Source organism: Pristis pectinata, chromosome 6 (genome assembly GCF_009764475.1).
Source record: "Pristis pectinata isolate sPriPec2 chromosome 6, sPriPec2.1.pri, whole genome shotgun sequence".
NCBI lineage: Eukaryota > Metazoa > Chordata > Chondrichthyes > Rhinopristiformes > Pristidae > Pristis > Pristis pectinata.
In genome coordinates, this window is record NC_067410.1 from 93,582,232 (window position 1) to 93,597,564 (window position 15,333).

Sequence of the window (15,333 nt, forward strand, 5' to 3'; positions counted from 1 at the left end):
CAATTCACAGCAACCACCACCCCTAGTGAGCAATAATCAAAGTGCACCTGACCCCCTTACCTTCCAATAGGATCAGAACTTGCCCACATTTTATTGGCTTCGCCTACACAACAAAGCCGTTTGAACAAAGCTTGTAATGGAGGAAGCTGTATTGTTGCTGCAAGCCTGAGACAATTGAAGTATTTTGAAAGTAACTCTGTCGCATTTGCACCAATGATGAGACTTTCTGTACAGATGCCTTTGAAGTGTCTTACTTCTTCCTCTCTACCATTGTTAACAAAGCTCTTGACCTCATCAGATACGTTTCCCACACCTCTGCTCTCAACCCCTCTCCTCTGGGATACAGCAAGGATAGAGTTCCCTGGATTCTCCCAACAGATCATTCTCCCAACTTTCCACCACCTTCAGAGAGATTCTACCAGCCCTCTCACCACTTTTCCCCTCTCCTCCCCTTTCAGTATTTCACAGTGGCTGTTTCCTTCATGACTCCCTGTCTACTCTTCCATTCTCACCAACCACTCCCCTTCTTACAGCACTTTCCATTGCAACTGCAGGCAAAGCAACACTTGTACTTTCACCTCTTCTTACCATCTAGGGGCCCAAACAGTCCTTCGGGTTGAGCTTCCCATTGCTTGTCACTTTGATTCTCCATTCCACTCTGACCTATCAGTTTGTGGCCTCCTGTACTGTTACAACGGGGCCCAACACAAGCTTGAGGAACAGCACCCCATCTTCTATCTCAGCATATTGCAACCTTCTTAACCTAATATTGAAATCTACAACTTCAGGTGACTTGATTTCTCTCTTGGTATCAGTTAGTCATCTGTGATTGGCTCAGCTTATTTGTTTTCTCCCTCCTTTTGTTTCTTCTTTTCTTCTAGGAGGGGAGGACATGCCCAGCCTGACCTGCTGGGCACGTCTTCCTGCTCTGCTACATTCTTGTCTATGTTCTTTTGTTTATGTTCTCACTCTCTAACTACTGTTTACAGCTTATCCTCATGGTCAACTTGTTTACCCTATTAGAGACAACCCCTACACCCCACCCAACCTCCCTGCAACTTAACAAGCTTCTCGTTTCCTTCCCAGTTCTGACAAGGGGACTTCGACCTGATTTATTAACTTTGTTTCTCTTCCCACAGATATGCTGAGTATGTTATTGCAAAAACAGAAAATGCTGGAAAGTATCACTAACTATGAAGCCAGCAGACCTTTTGTTAACAAAATATATTCATATTTCAAGATCTGGGTACTATTAGCAATGCCAACATTTACTGCCCATCCATAATTGACCTTGAGAAGGAGGTGGTGAACCAGCTTCTTAAACCACGGAGGTTTATTTAATGAAGACACTCCTAAGTTGCTATTCCAGGATTTATACCTGGGAACTGCATTGCCAATCCTTCACTGTTCCATGTCAGAATGGTGTGCCACTTGGAAGGAAAACCGCAAGTACTCCTTCTTAGTAACAGGGGTGCTGGGATTAGTTTTAACTGCACTGCACTACTATGCTGGAACAACTTGGCTAGAGACATGACTAGCTCCCAGGAGCAAAATCTTTGGTACCACAGTCAGGATGCTGTCTGGTCTAACAATGCTTTGCCGCAACCAGTGCTTTCATCCATTTCTTCATCCCACATGCAATAAATCAAATTGGTTGAAGAGTGGCTTCTGTGATGTTGTGGATTTCAGGAGGAAGTAGAAATAGATCATCCACTCACCACTTCTGGATGTACATGCTTGTGAACGCTTCAGCCTTTTCTTTAGCAAGCCTTATTGAAGTGAGGACAAGTTTGTTCTTGGTGCTTTGATCTAATCCATAAGTTGTGGGATCACTGAGCTCCACCTATTGCTTGCTGTTTATCCTGCACGTAACATGATGTTGCAAATTCACCAGGTTAACATCTCATTTCCAGGTATGTCTAATGTTGTTCTTGCTATGGATTGAACTCCTCATGGAACCAGACTTCATAAGAAGAAATAGGAGCTGGAGTCTGGTCTAATTATTAAAATTGAGGGAGGCATATACTTGACCAAAAGTTTACAGATAGTGTCATGTACATTCTACTGCTGCTGATGGTCCATGATGCCTCATGATGCTCAGATTTGATTCCACTTATTTAGCCTGATTGCAGTGCCACACAACACAAATGGAGAAAGTCCTCAGTGAGAGGACAGGACTTCTGTCTCCATAAGAACAGTTCAATGGTCATTTCTCCAATGCATCTGTCATTGGTGAGGATGAGATCAAGTGGGTTTATTACCCACATTGAGTTATGTCTGTCAAAATTCTGCTAGCTAGGGCACTCTTGGTGTATAGATTATAATTCTACTCAACTTGGAGTATGGTGGTAGATAGAATTCAGTAAGAGGTTTTCTTCCCCATGTCTGACTATGGCAAGTGGCTTCATGGGATATGGAGCCAATGCTGAGGACTCCCAGGGCTGGGTAGACTGGCAGATTAGTTGGCCACTGTAGTAGTCTGTAGACTGTGGTAGAATCTGTGGAAACTGAATGGGAATGTGTGGGGAGTAGAATGGGATTAGTGTAAATGGGTGTTGATAGTTACCATGGACCCAATGAGGCTTGTGTGACTCTATGACTACACACACCCTGCCAGTATATTACTGTAATACCTCCCTCTGGTGGGTTTAACCTGCTGGTGGCACAAGATATAGCCAGCAATTGCAATGAAGGAGATTGGCATTTTGTCTACAAGGTACAATTCCGCGAGTACAATTATGTTAGACTATCACTTAGTCTGTAGGACAGCTATCACAATTTAGGCACTATTCATTCAAGGGTTATAGTCTTCACAGGCCAGCATTTAATTACTCATCGCTAGTTGCCCTTGAGAAGTTGGTGGTAAGTTGCCTTCTTGAACTGCTGCAGTCCTTGAAGTGTAGGTATATCCACAATGCTGTTAGGGAGAGTTCCAGGATCTTGACCCAGTGATGGTGAAGGAACAGCGATATCTCTCCAAGTCAGGATGGCGTGGGGCTTGGAGGCCAACTTCCAGGTGGTGATGTTCCCCATGCTTTTGCCACCTTTGTCCTTCTCACTGGTAGAGGTCATGGGTTTGGAAGGTGCTCTCTACGGAGTCTTGGTGAGATGCTGCAGTGCATCCTGTAGATGGTACAACATGCTGCTATTGTGTGTCAGTACTGGAGCGAGTCTTCAAAAGTTTGCAAGGAGGACTAGGCTGGAAGTCATTTTGACCTGTCCAGATTCTGTGCCAAGGTTGATGTTGAGAGATCTGTCTTGTTTCATACATTCCCTGCTTTAACATAACTGTTATGATATAACCAAGTAGCTTGCTTAGGGGTCAACCATGTTGCTGTGAGTCTGAAATCATATACATGCCAGAGCAGGTAAGTGTGGCAGAATTCTTCCTCTCTAATGAACCATATGGGCTTTTGCAATAAGCATCCCTAAGCTTTGTTGTTTAATGATCATCATTGGACATAGGCACTTAAAGGTATGGTTGCTAAGTTTGCTGATGACACAAACGATAAGTAGGAAAGTTGTGAAGAAGACAAAGAGCTTACAATACAATATTGATAGGTTAAGGGAGCAAGCAAAGACTTGGCAAATTGTGGGAAAATGTGGAATTGTCCACTTTGACAGAAAAAAAAATAAAAAAGCACATCATCTAAATATGGACCACGACTACATCCATGAGCTACATTCCAAAATCATTAGAGCAAATTCAGGCCCATTTTCCGTTCCACTGCTCCTGTAAAAGATTCATCTTTTTGGTCCTTCTTTCTCCTCAGGATATAAGTGTATCTAATTTTCACAGATCCAGGTATTAAAAAAAATCTAAAATCTGTTCAGAGGGGATTCCAAAATTACTTTTGGAACATTTCTCTCACTATTGAGTAAGCAACATAGTTTTTGGATAGATAAACTTTCGTACACTCTCAACCAATGTTTTACCTGGACAATGAGCACATTCATGGTGCATAGATCTGTAACAACTGTAGCCTACAGAATAATCACTATAACAAAATAGCCAAAAAAGTCCCCAAGGCTGGAACCTTTTGGACAATTCATAATAAACAAAAGGTTCAAAATATTCGAAAATGTGCTGTCAAATAGGTGCATCCTTATCATCTGGTTTCTAAAGAACTATAAATGCATTGGCCATATATAATGTAAATAGCACCTGGCACAACCCACATGCTCAGATTTACTTTCAGATAAATAAAATCAACTTAATTCCGTCAGACAGTGCTTTATGTTATCACCAAAGGTCATCTATTGCAGAAAACCTAAGACTAATGGCCTGTTCTGACAAAAATACCAAAATCCATGCATCAACCTGGAAAAACTTCTGTACGGGAAATGCAAGTTTTTGCTGAATCATATTCGTGTAGCAGCAGCTAAATGACATAATCCCATTTTTATTAAAGGGGTTTAACTTTACGATTTTTAAAATAATAAAAACAAGATTATGTTTTAATGTCTGAGCTGCCCATTTGGGCAGATCCAACTTCCCCTGTTGGTTCAGTTAATTGATTGTGCCATGACACCTAAAGATTTCAAGTTAATTCACAACTTGATGCTATTAGATTTCTTTTGTGTTGGGATGGAAAGAAGCAACTAGTATTCCTCAGACAGTTAAATACATCTTGCTTCTGCGAGGACCCCCTCAGCTCCCAAAGCCTCTCCAGCAATCCCTTCTCCCAACACTCCCTTCTCCCAACACTTCCCCATATCCTCACTCCCAATGCTGGTTCCCTGTCCTACTTCCTCTCCGTATCAACATCCCTACTTCTGTCTCTGTCATGCACACATACATCTAGCGCCATGGACTTTTTAAGGCACTGCTTGGTAAAGGGAGGGTATTTCTAGACTATAAGGCACAGGAAATTACAAAATCAGGGATAAGTAAGGAGGCCTAATGCAGAGATCTCTCAAGGATTGTACGACTACAAGAGGTTCCCAAGTTTGGGAGGGGAAAGTAAAAGAGGTAACAGTGGGTGGCACAGTCACACAGTACTTGAAGCTGCAGCCTTGCAGCTCTGCTTTTCTGCAACAACCCAAAGACACTTCAGTTGGTAGGTTTATTAGCCATTGTAAATTGCTTCTAGTTTGTAGATGAGTGGTAGAATTTGGGTAGATTTGATGGGTATGTCAGGAGAGTAAGTTATAGATTCTGCTCTAACTCGATCTACAAGTTTGCAGATGATACTACTGTAGTGGGCCGAATCTCAATTAATGATAAGTTGGAGTATAGGAAGGAGATAGAGAGCTTAGTGACATGGTGCCATGACAACAACCTTTCCCTCAATGTCAGCAAAACAAAAGAGCTGGTCATTGACTTCAGGAAGGGGGGCGTGGTGCACATGCTCCTGTCTACATCAATGGTGCTGAGGTTGAGAGGGTTGAGAGCTTCAAGTTCCTAGGAGTGAGCATCACCAATAGCCTCTCCTGGTCCAACCACGTTGACACCACAGCCAAGAAAGCTCACCAGTGCCTTTACTTTCTCAGGAGGCTAAAGAAACTGGGCATGTACCCTTTGACCCTCAATGCACCATTGCAAGCATCCTACCTGGATGCATCATGGCTTGGTATGGCAACTGCTCTGCCAGTGACCGCAAGAAACTGCGGAGAGTTGTGGACACAACTCAGCACATCATGGAAACCAACTTCCCCTCCATGGACTCTGTCTATACCTCTCGCTGCCTTGGTGAAGCAGCCAGCATAATCCAAGACCCCACCCACCCAGGACATTCTCTCTTCTCTCCTCTTGCATCAGGCAGAAGATACAGGAGCCTGAGGGCACATACCACCAGGCTCAAGGACAGCTTCTATCCCACTGTTATAAGACTACTGAACGGTTCCCTTATATGATGAGATGGAATCTTGACCTCACAATTGACTTTGTTGTGACCTTGCACCTTATTGCCTACCTGCACTGTACTTTCTCTGTAACACTTTATTCTGCATTCTGTTATTGTGTTACCTTGTACTATCTCAATGCACTATTGTAATGAATTGATCTGTATGGATGGTATGCAAGACAAGTTTTTCACTGTACCTCAGTACAAGTGACAAGAATAAACTAATTTACAGGAAAAATTAGTAATAAATGAGCATAATAAGCTGATGATGAGGTAGGATATGAACAATAGTGTTTTGGATGACACATGCCATCTAGGAGAGCACTGGAACTGTCAAGTGTGGACATATTAAAGATGCTGAAATGGAAGTAGATAGTATTAATGGTGGAGTGGATTTGTGGCCTGAAGTACTTGACAACATCAAGAAAGTGTTTCATACTAACTCATCCTGCATTTTTCAAATATTTGTGCAAAATGTTCTACTGATAGTGACCTCAGTGGATACTGTTTTTATTTAAACTTTCAACATTTGTATACATTCCTGAGTTATTTTTGCATTGCTAAAAATCTAAGATTAATGCAAAGTTTAGTCCTTACCAGGACGGCCCATTCCAATTTTTTCAAGATCCTCATTTTTCACATAGTCGAAGTGGGAGAGCCGGGTAACATTGAGATCATCACGGATGCGAAGGAAATATTGTTGCAACTGCACCTCTGTGAGGAGTTCAAGAAGCCACTCTGTTCCCTCATCTGACTGCATGCTCCCACTGAGCTTCTGGAAGAGAGGCACAAACACATCAGAATGCTGACTGGAAATATAACTTGGAACAGAGGAAAATGAAGAAAACATGCCCAAGAAAAAAGAATGCATTTCTCAATGAAAAATGCAATGCAATAAATATACAATATATGGAATCTGGATACTTAGTTTGCAAACAGCATTGTAAGTAGGAACAAAGTATCAGTGCTGCAAGGCACATTTGTCATACAACTGTGCCATCCCCACCATTGGTGCTTGTGCTTCAGGACAGCTCTGAAGGACTGTTGGGACTGGTCTACATGGTGGTACTGGCACTGATTAGGCTTATTAGAATGCCTTGAAACAATTTATCTCAGCAGTGCAATTCCAACTCCAGTTAAGTGCTTAAGGGATATCACTAGCTGCTCCAAATAACTTTTCTTCCCCCCAAGCACTGTCCACTTTTCTTGTAGGCACAGAATGTAGATAACTCTGAATCATTTCACAGAGGATGTGGAACTTACCTTGAACATTAATAAACCAGCATTTGTGCCTTGTAGTATCACTAATTGTTTCACTCCTTTGATGTTTGTACAGGAGCAATGTTTACAACAGACAGATGTCTTCTTTATAAGAGAAAGGAGACTGCAGATGCTGGAATCTGGTACAGTAAACAACGCTGGAATAACTCAGCAGGTCAAGCAGCATCTGTGGAAGCAAAAGGTGCAAGTCGATGTTTCGGGTTGAGACCCTGCATGAGGATTGAGAGGAAAGTGGAAAGATTGCCAGTATATCAAGCACATGTGCTGAGGAAGGACATGGGGCTGTGGTAATGAGTCTAGGTAACGACGTTATCCAGGAGCAGAAGAGCAGCAGAAACTACAGAGGAAGAACAGTGAGAGGCAGAGAGAGAGAGGGGCGAATGGAAGTCCCATCACAGATAGAGGAATACCTCTTCAGAGTGGGCATGCCTTGAAGAGAATTTGCAATGGAGCAGTAATATGAAGACTAAACAGGTGCTGAAACAAAAAGGAAAATGCTGTAAGAACTCTGTGTCAAGCAGCATCTGTGGAGGCAATAATTGTATGTCATCTTTATTCTGAGAATGGAAATGTAGCTTGGGACTGAACTAGCCATTGCACCAAAGTAATCAATTACACTGTGACACCAGATCTTGTTTTACAAATTTTTTTTGCCAATTTTCTTATCATTGTTCCTCTATTTTTGAAGGCAGCAACTATTTTGGTGACATGGGTCTACTTTACCATAGTCTTCCAGCACCATGTCTACTTTATTGTGTGAACCTAACAAGTAACTACTGAATTGTTTAATTCACCCAACCTTGTCAAACCCTACATCTCTATCAGTAATAGGAGTCAATGGATAGTAAGCTATCCCCGCTCCTGACATTCATGAAATAACAGGATATAATTTTGAACGGTTATAATCAACAATCCCTCCCAACTCAACAGCAATTTAAAACACAGCAAAATGTCTTTCCTCAATGCCAATTTTTCCTTACTTGAATCTATCAAAACTGTTTTTTTTTGTTCAATTAATGGCACCCAGCAAAGGCAAACTTCTGAATTTTGCATATATTCACTTGCACTACTATGATCACAATCCAAAATAAATTTGTTATATGAAGCTGCAGTTTCAAAGCAACTTCTGTGCAAGATTTTATTCAAACTAATTTTACCAAGTCCAAAACCATTTCTTATCCAACTGGATATAACCGCTTGCCCGCTGGGACATTCCAGGACATGCACATCATTTTAATTTGACAGCAGCTAATGTATAAACACAATAATGGAGTCTTGGAACCTGCTGTACACATTCTAAGTTTAATTTCTTTAATGCACAGGTTAAGCACAAAAGGAAGCTAAGAGCTTTCACTGAATAAGTCACAACTTGCTTCCAAGCTTCCCATGTGCAAAGAATTACGAACCCAGGACATTAGGTCCATGCTTCTTTTGGCTGTTGCAGTTAGAAATGTTCCACTGTGGATAACAAGCCAAAGTTATGACTAACACATTTTTTTCATTTATTGGTATTGGCACAAATTATACAAGCTAAATTTTTTTTCTGCAGAGTGTTTTTTTTTGCTTTAAATATTTTCTGAAAGTTGTTTTTTCCCCTCCCTGTAAAGGCCACACATTCTCCTGTTGCCAGAAGGGAGTCACTGTCTGGGCCAGAGAGAGAGCCACAAGAGAAGTTACTCAGAATTTTGATTTTCTTCCTTTCCTGAAGCTGTTAGCTCTGATTATATGATCAAATTATAGTGCCTGATAACCAGAGGAATTACTTCTTCATATCACAATCATGGGGAACAGATTATATTCTTTGCCGGCCAGCTACCAAATTAAAAGATTTGATAACTAATCCTTCACAATCATTGAGTGATTTGAATAGTTGGGAAGGCAGAGAAACCTGTAAAGTTCAACAGCTAATATTGAAGACTATCATATTTGACCAAAAGATACCAAACATCACTCTGTTGAGTTGCATAGTTATGTGCAGTTCCATGTGCTCCAAAGTTACCACATCCCTCCACTATGATGCCTCACTAGTTTGCAATATTAATGCTGCTGTTGGCAAGCTGGTGAATGCCTTTACTCACTCCAAAACACAGACAAAATAACTATAAATGAAAGTGAACATAAAAGTAAAATAGCCAAGAGAATACTTCAGCAAAAAGTGATCAACCCAAGTTTGGGATTTGGAAATTCTTGTCAGTTTTTCTTTCCCTGATAATTAGCTTTGGTTTTTGTTTTGATATGTTCAGTTCAATCGACGAAAACAGCTTCTTTGATCTCTGCATGCCACTCTTCCATTTTATGACTGGCTAGCAGTAGCAGAGAGGTGCCTCACAGTTCTCATCTCTTTCACTTAAGATAGAATGCCCCATTCTCACTGCTCCAGCTGCTGCCCCAAAGAATGAAGAAGCTTACTGACAATTGCAATGACCAGGTTTATATGGCAGCCTAAACACTCAAATCCAAGACTGGCATTTCCTGGCGTCATGCTAACGTGCAGTTGGTTGACTCAATTTTTGGCAAAAAGGGTTTACTGAGTTTATTTGAATTCTCTTTTTAACCCCCTTTTTTTTTGCTGTGCTATCTTTTGCTCATCAATTACTCAGTGCTTTGAAAACCAATACATAGAAATTATGCAAATTTAGGTAAAATGGGGCTACATAGAAATCAGAAATGGATTGGCCAAATGACCCAAGTTTATTAACACTCTAATGCATCTTATCATACCACTATCTTTGTTTAATTCTCAAGCAATAAGAAACGATAATATTGGAATCCACAACATGAAATGGCTTAAAGTGGATTTTGTAACAACTAGTGATCACCTCCTGCAAATGCAAACTGATTACTACAAGTGTTAATGAATCTGACACAGGAAAGAAAGCTATATGATTATACCTCCCACTAAACATTGCAATTTCAATAAGAACATTTTTACCTAGAATTGAGGCAGCATCTAACAATGTAAGGACACAGGGAAAGGGTATTGATATGACATTATGATAGATACTGCAGTTGAGAATAGATGGTTTCATTTGAAAAGCTAGCATCAGCGTAAGCACAAGAGACTGAACTGCCTCCAGTTTGCTGTAAGTCATGTGACTTATGGCCACAAAGTGTGAAAGTTAGTGCTGCTACAAAATGTACTAACATCTGTTGATGCAGCTTTGACTGATTTGTTTGGTTCCACAACAACTTTAATTCCAGTCACATACATGAAGCACACAAGCTAGCTGTGAATAATGTATACATAACCTGCATTCTCAAGTTTTCACCGTGGCAACAACATACGTTCTAAAATTGTTCTGGTACCAAGTCTGTTTGTAATTTTATCAGGCTACCATCCTGGTTAGCATGTCCTCTTGTGACAAGAACTTCGATTGAACATTGCAAACATGGTCCAACGCACAGCTTAACCTGACCTCAACGCAAAATTTTGAAACAAAAATGTGAATGTCATATGTAATAATCTGCATCACACTGGAATTTGGTAAAACACTGGCAATGACTAACATTTATAAAAGAAAGTTGATGATCATCAATACAATTTGATGAAGGACAGCACATTTGGCAAAACAAGGGAAGGGGCACAAACTGATTAGTAGCATGCTCCAGCACTAATACACAGTCCTGGGGCTTGCTCCCATATACAGGATACTTCTTCTAAAGTGCTTCCAGCAAACATTTGTAAAAACAAGGTAGAATAAGCATACTTCCAATTTCTATTATGGTTATGGACCAGTGTTTGTTTTTAATTGAAAACCAATGACTTCTGTAAGTTTCAAATTCAAGTCGAGCAATAAATTCAAAACTGTATAAGCAGCAATGAAGCATCATAGCAATTCTAAATGTGGTGTCATTCATAGAGTCATAGAGCAATACAGCACATATGAAGGTCCTTCAGCCCAACCAGTTCATGCTGACCACGGTGCCCAACCAGCTGGTCCCAATTTCCCACATTGAACCCATATCCCTCTAAGCCCTGCCCCTCCATGTACCCATCCAAGTACTTCTTAAATGATTTGAAAAAAATTGTTTTTGAAAAAAAATCCTCCCCACTCGATTTCTACAAAATGGCTACAATTAGTCAAGTCAATTGGCACAACTCATAGAAGGAGCCAAAGGGCACAGCTAATTATAGTTTATAAATTATAATACTTTGCATCACAAAAATTGTAACACTGCATAGTAAGCTCCTACATTCCTAAAGTTACTGCAACACAATACTAACATACCATTATAACTTGTCACATACAATAATGTGACATCACAATAGACAACAGAATTAAAACAGAAAATGCTGAAAACAGCATCGCTGCAATTATCTCCTCCTTTGGATTCTTGCGGAACAAAATAGTTGTGAACATTATAAATGTTAATAGTCCTCAACAGACATTTCCTTAAAGACTCAAATAAACAAACTTCTTGCAAGTTTCTGACCTGGTGTACTGATTCTTCTGCATATCAAGTGTTTGTTTTTTCTCTATCTGTTGCATGTATGCAAATTTGCTGATTTTTCAAAGTGAAATTGTGATTAAATTAAAACTATCAATGCTTATTTCTGTAAAACTTTCTGCAACAATGCTAAATTAGCTTTGAACTTGATTTATACATTGGAAGATGCATTTGGACAAAATTGTTTTGCTGGATATGTAAATTAGGTTTTGTGATGGAACATAAATTACACAAAGGTCCAATCAGAATTTCACACAATGGTGTAAGGTTTAAAAAATGTTAGGGAGCAAGGACAAAACATTTATTACCTCAGTTCCTACCATTGAGAAGTAATGAGTCTGTGAATAATAATCATATTATTCTTTTATGGATTAGGCCAGTGGTGCACAACTTCTGTTCCACAGGACGCTTAAGAGTGGCTAGCTACCCAAGCTTGCTGCTCCTTTACCTGCACTTACCTAAACTGGCAAGTGTCTTCCCATTTTAAATAGAAACGCCCACAAAAATGCTTTGACAGCTTCTTAAACCCAGTCTTCCCAGCTGCCAAAAAACTAAATGAATATGGATGTCTCCAATGTTCACAAACATTTAAAAATAATAAAAAAATACTTTAAACAATTAAATGCATTTAACTTAATAACAAAACTTAAATACATAAATGTACCCAAATATATCTCTCTCTCTTAAAGCCATTGCTCCCCATTCACATGAATGGAATTGATTAACATGATGGCAGATATTCTAGCATAATTACTGAGAAACTGCAGTTAGCTAGCTCTTTGCTCCAGGGATCAATCAGTAGTCCAATTTTGGATCAAAATCCTTTGATGCCATTGTTTAGGACATTCATGTTCACTTGAGTGACTCTTCCCCCACAAAATAATGTGCACTGCTTCTGTAGTCAAAACCTGTACCAAATTAACCCAGAGGGTGTTGACAGCTGTTCTGCCCCTACACGCAAGTGTGTGTTCATCAGTGTGTTCTCCACTGACAAAATAGGAAGGAGGGTGGGGAAAGAAGAGGAAATGGAATTGAGAGAGAGGATAGAGCAGACAGTCTGACATGATATTACAGCTGGTGTAAATGTCATCTCTCTGTAACCAGACCCTGAAATAAATCACCTGCTTCTATAAATTTAGGGACCTTGAAATCAGGATAGGCTGACACACAGCAGGATGTAGAGTGTAGGTTACAGATATCTCATGAAAAGGTACGCAAGATCATGCCTCATCAGCAATCCAAATACTGAACACACAAGACCCAGTTAAATATTATCCCGAAGACCAGTCTGAAGATTTCTGCCTTAAACAGTCACTTGTTTTTAACAGTTTCTTGTTTCAAACAGGCACTATCTTTTAACATAAGGGCTGGAACACTAAGTTTCAATTAATCAATCTTTTCTGGCCTAGGTATAAAAGAACTCATGTAGCAAACTAAAATAACAAACAATCCTGATTGTTTGAATAACTGGACAGTAACTATTTCCTGTTCTAACCACAACCCAAAGTAAAAAGCAAATCATATTCACTTTTAAAACTGATGCAATATTGAAATCTGAAGAATGCAAATATCTAACAAAAAGATAATAGATTACAGAACTGAATGCAGTGCTGACAAACACCCTTCAGGTAGATTATTGCATAGTTATGAACAGAATTTGAGTATGAAATTTAACATAGGTGGATTAAAGATGACAGAAAAAAGACTCTTGGAAGTAGTTGTCCATTCCCTAAATGTTCAAACTTAAAGTTATGTGGCTGGAGCTTAAAAAATATTTTCAGCTTCAGACTATTAATTTTAAAATTACAGCCACTGTAACCGGGCTGGAGAAAGTCAGTAAAAGCCATTGTTTTCCCAAATAGTTTTATTTTTAAAAGCACTTTTACAATCCACAGCTCTCATTGCTTCTACTCTATTCCCAGAGTGATGATGCTGCACAGCCAGCTACAACTCAAAACTTAATATTGTCCATCAAAGTCAATAGTAACAAAGGTCCATGCTATCATTCTTTACTAGTCTTACTAGTTTTAGCTTAGCTTTCCAGAAACTATGTAGCAATCAGGCTTCAGGAATCCAATAGGATTAATATAAAAACACCTCTAATGTAACCGCCATCTTAGTCCAAATCAGTGTTTAGTAAAATGCCCTGGTCTATTTTCTGTAATATTTGAAGTGCTGGCAGATTTAGTCACCAAGAATAATAAGAGCAAAATAGTGATTGTTCAAAAATCCTAAAACAGCCAATAGGACTGCTCATGATAGTTTTGGATTTGGTTTCAAGCACACAACGAAATGTCATCTAGAGCAGAGTTTTCCTTCCGCATGTACAGCAAATTTGTCTACAACTTAGCCAATGTCAGAAAGTCTCATTGAATTTCAAATACTGTATCCAGGACAAATGCTTAAGCACTGCTAAGCCCAAAATTCTTGTTAAAGTTAGCATCCAACAATATGATGTAGGCTTACAAATCCAAAGAATGGAAGTTATGGATCAATGAATTAAAAAAGGATACAAATAAATTATAACTAGACAATAAATATGTATTGATGAATATTTATGGTATTGAGAGTACTAATTAAGGAGCATTCACAAAATGATAAATTCAACTAACTGATTTTTTTTCCCAATTTTACAGTTTATTTTTAAACTGGGATGTCTATATGTCTAATATACTGAAGAGTGGGATCTGGCATTCAGAACCAAGCAAAACAAAAGCCAATTACCTTAATATTTTCCCTTATAATACTTTCATTTTGCATGCAATACTTCAACTTTAAGTGTATTATCATAGGCATATATACCCAGGGTATAAATGCCATGAAGGTTAGCTTTTTGCAGCAACATTACAAACATGATAAACATAAGTCAACATAGACTTAAATTAACATAAATTATCCATAACTTACACGGCAAAATAAACTAAAATAAACAATGAAATTAGTGCAGGTTGAGAGAAAAAAAATATAGTGCCAGGTGGTGTTAGGGTTTCTCAGGTCAGTTCGAGAACCTGCTGGCAGTGGGAAGAAGCTGTTGTTGAACCATGAGGTGTGGGTCTTTAGGCTCCTGTACCTCCTGCCTATAGCAGCATCAAGAAGAGGGCATGGCCCAGATGGTGGGGGTTCTTAATAATGGATGTCTCTTTCCTGAGACGACATCTCCTGCAGATGTCCTCAATGGTGGGGAGAGCTGTACCAGTGATGGAATTGGCTGAGTCCACCACCAAATATGAAGTTTTACACAATAGGCTTTACATAAACTGGGGTTTCTGGACTTAGAAGAGAGAATTAAAAGGATCTTAGCAAATCCAGAAGAACACCAGAAAACTGCTGCAATATTTTAATATTTTATTTTGTTTACTCTGTTAGAACACTGGTAATTTTTGCATTGTCTTCACCCCCCCCCACCCCAAAACAGCTGCTACTGAAGTTAAAAAAGTCTCCAAGAATCCCTGCAGAAACCTCAGATTAAAAACTTAGTTGCAAGATAGCATGCTTTTTTCTAAAAAAAAGAGCTGATAATTTTTCAGAAGGCAGAACATGTGGAACACGTCAGTTATACATAAAGTCATGATGTACAAATGTCAAAAAAATAATTTTACCTACAAAACTAAAAATGGTGGGCCGAAGGGCCTGTTTTGTGCTATATGGTTCTATGGTTAAACCATGTCTGCGCTTTCTTTTGTGCAATTTTTACTGAAAAGAACTCAACTGCTTCCCCAAAAGTTAACTGCTTGGTGGCTGGACTGAGCTGCCTTCC

At 39.4% G+C, this 15,333-nt stretch overlaps 1 protein-coding gene across 1 annotated transcript in view; it reads right to left on the reverse strand.

The window, feature by feature from the left end:
• LOC127571670 (activated CDC42 kinase 1-like) overlaps positions 1 to 15,333 on the reverse strand; it is a 115,454-nt gene that overhangs the window by 62,186 nt on the left and 37,935 nt on the right. Inside the window, 1 exon segment of the mRNA XM_052018257.1 lies at positions 6,444 to 6,621. Within this exon segment, the coding sequence (XP_051874217.1) occupies positions 6,444 to 6,621 (178 nt within the window).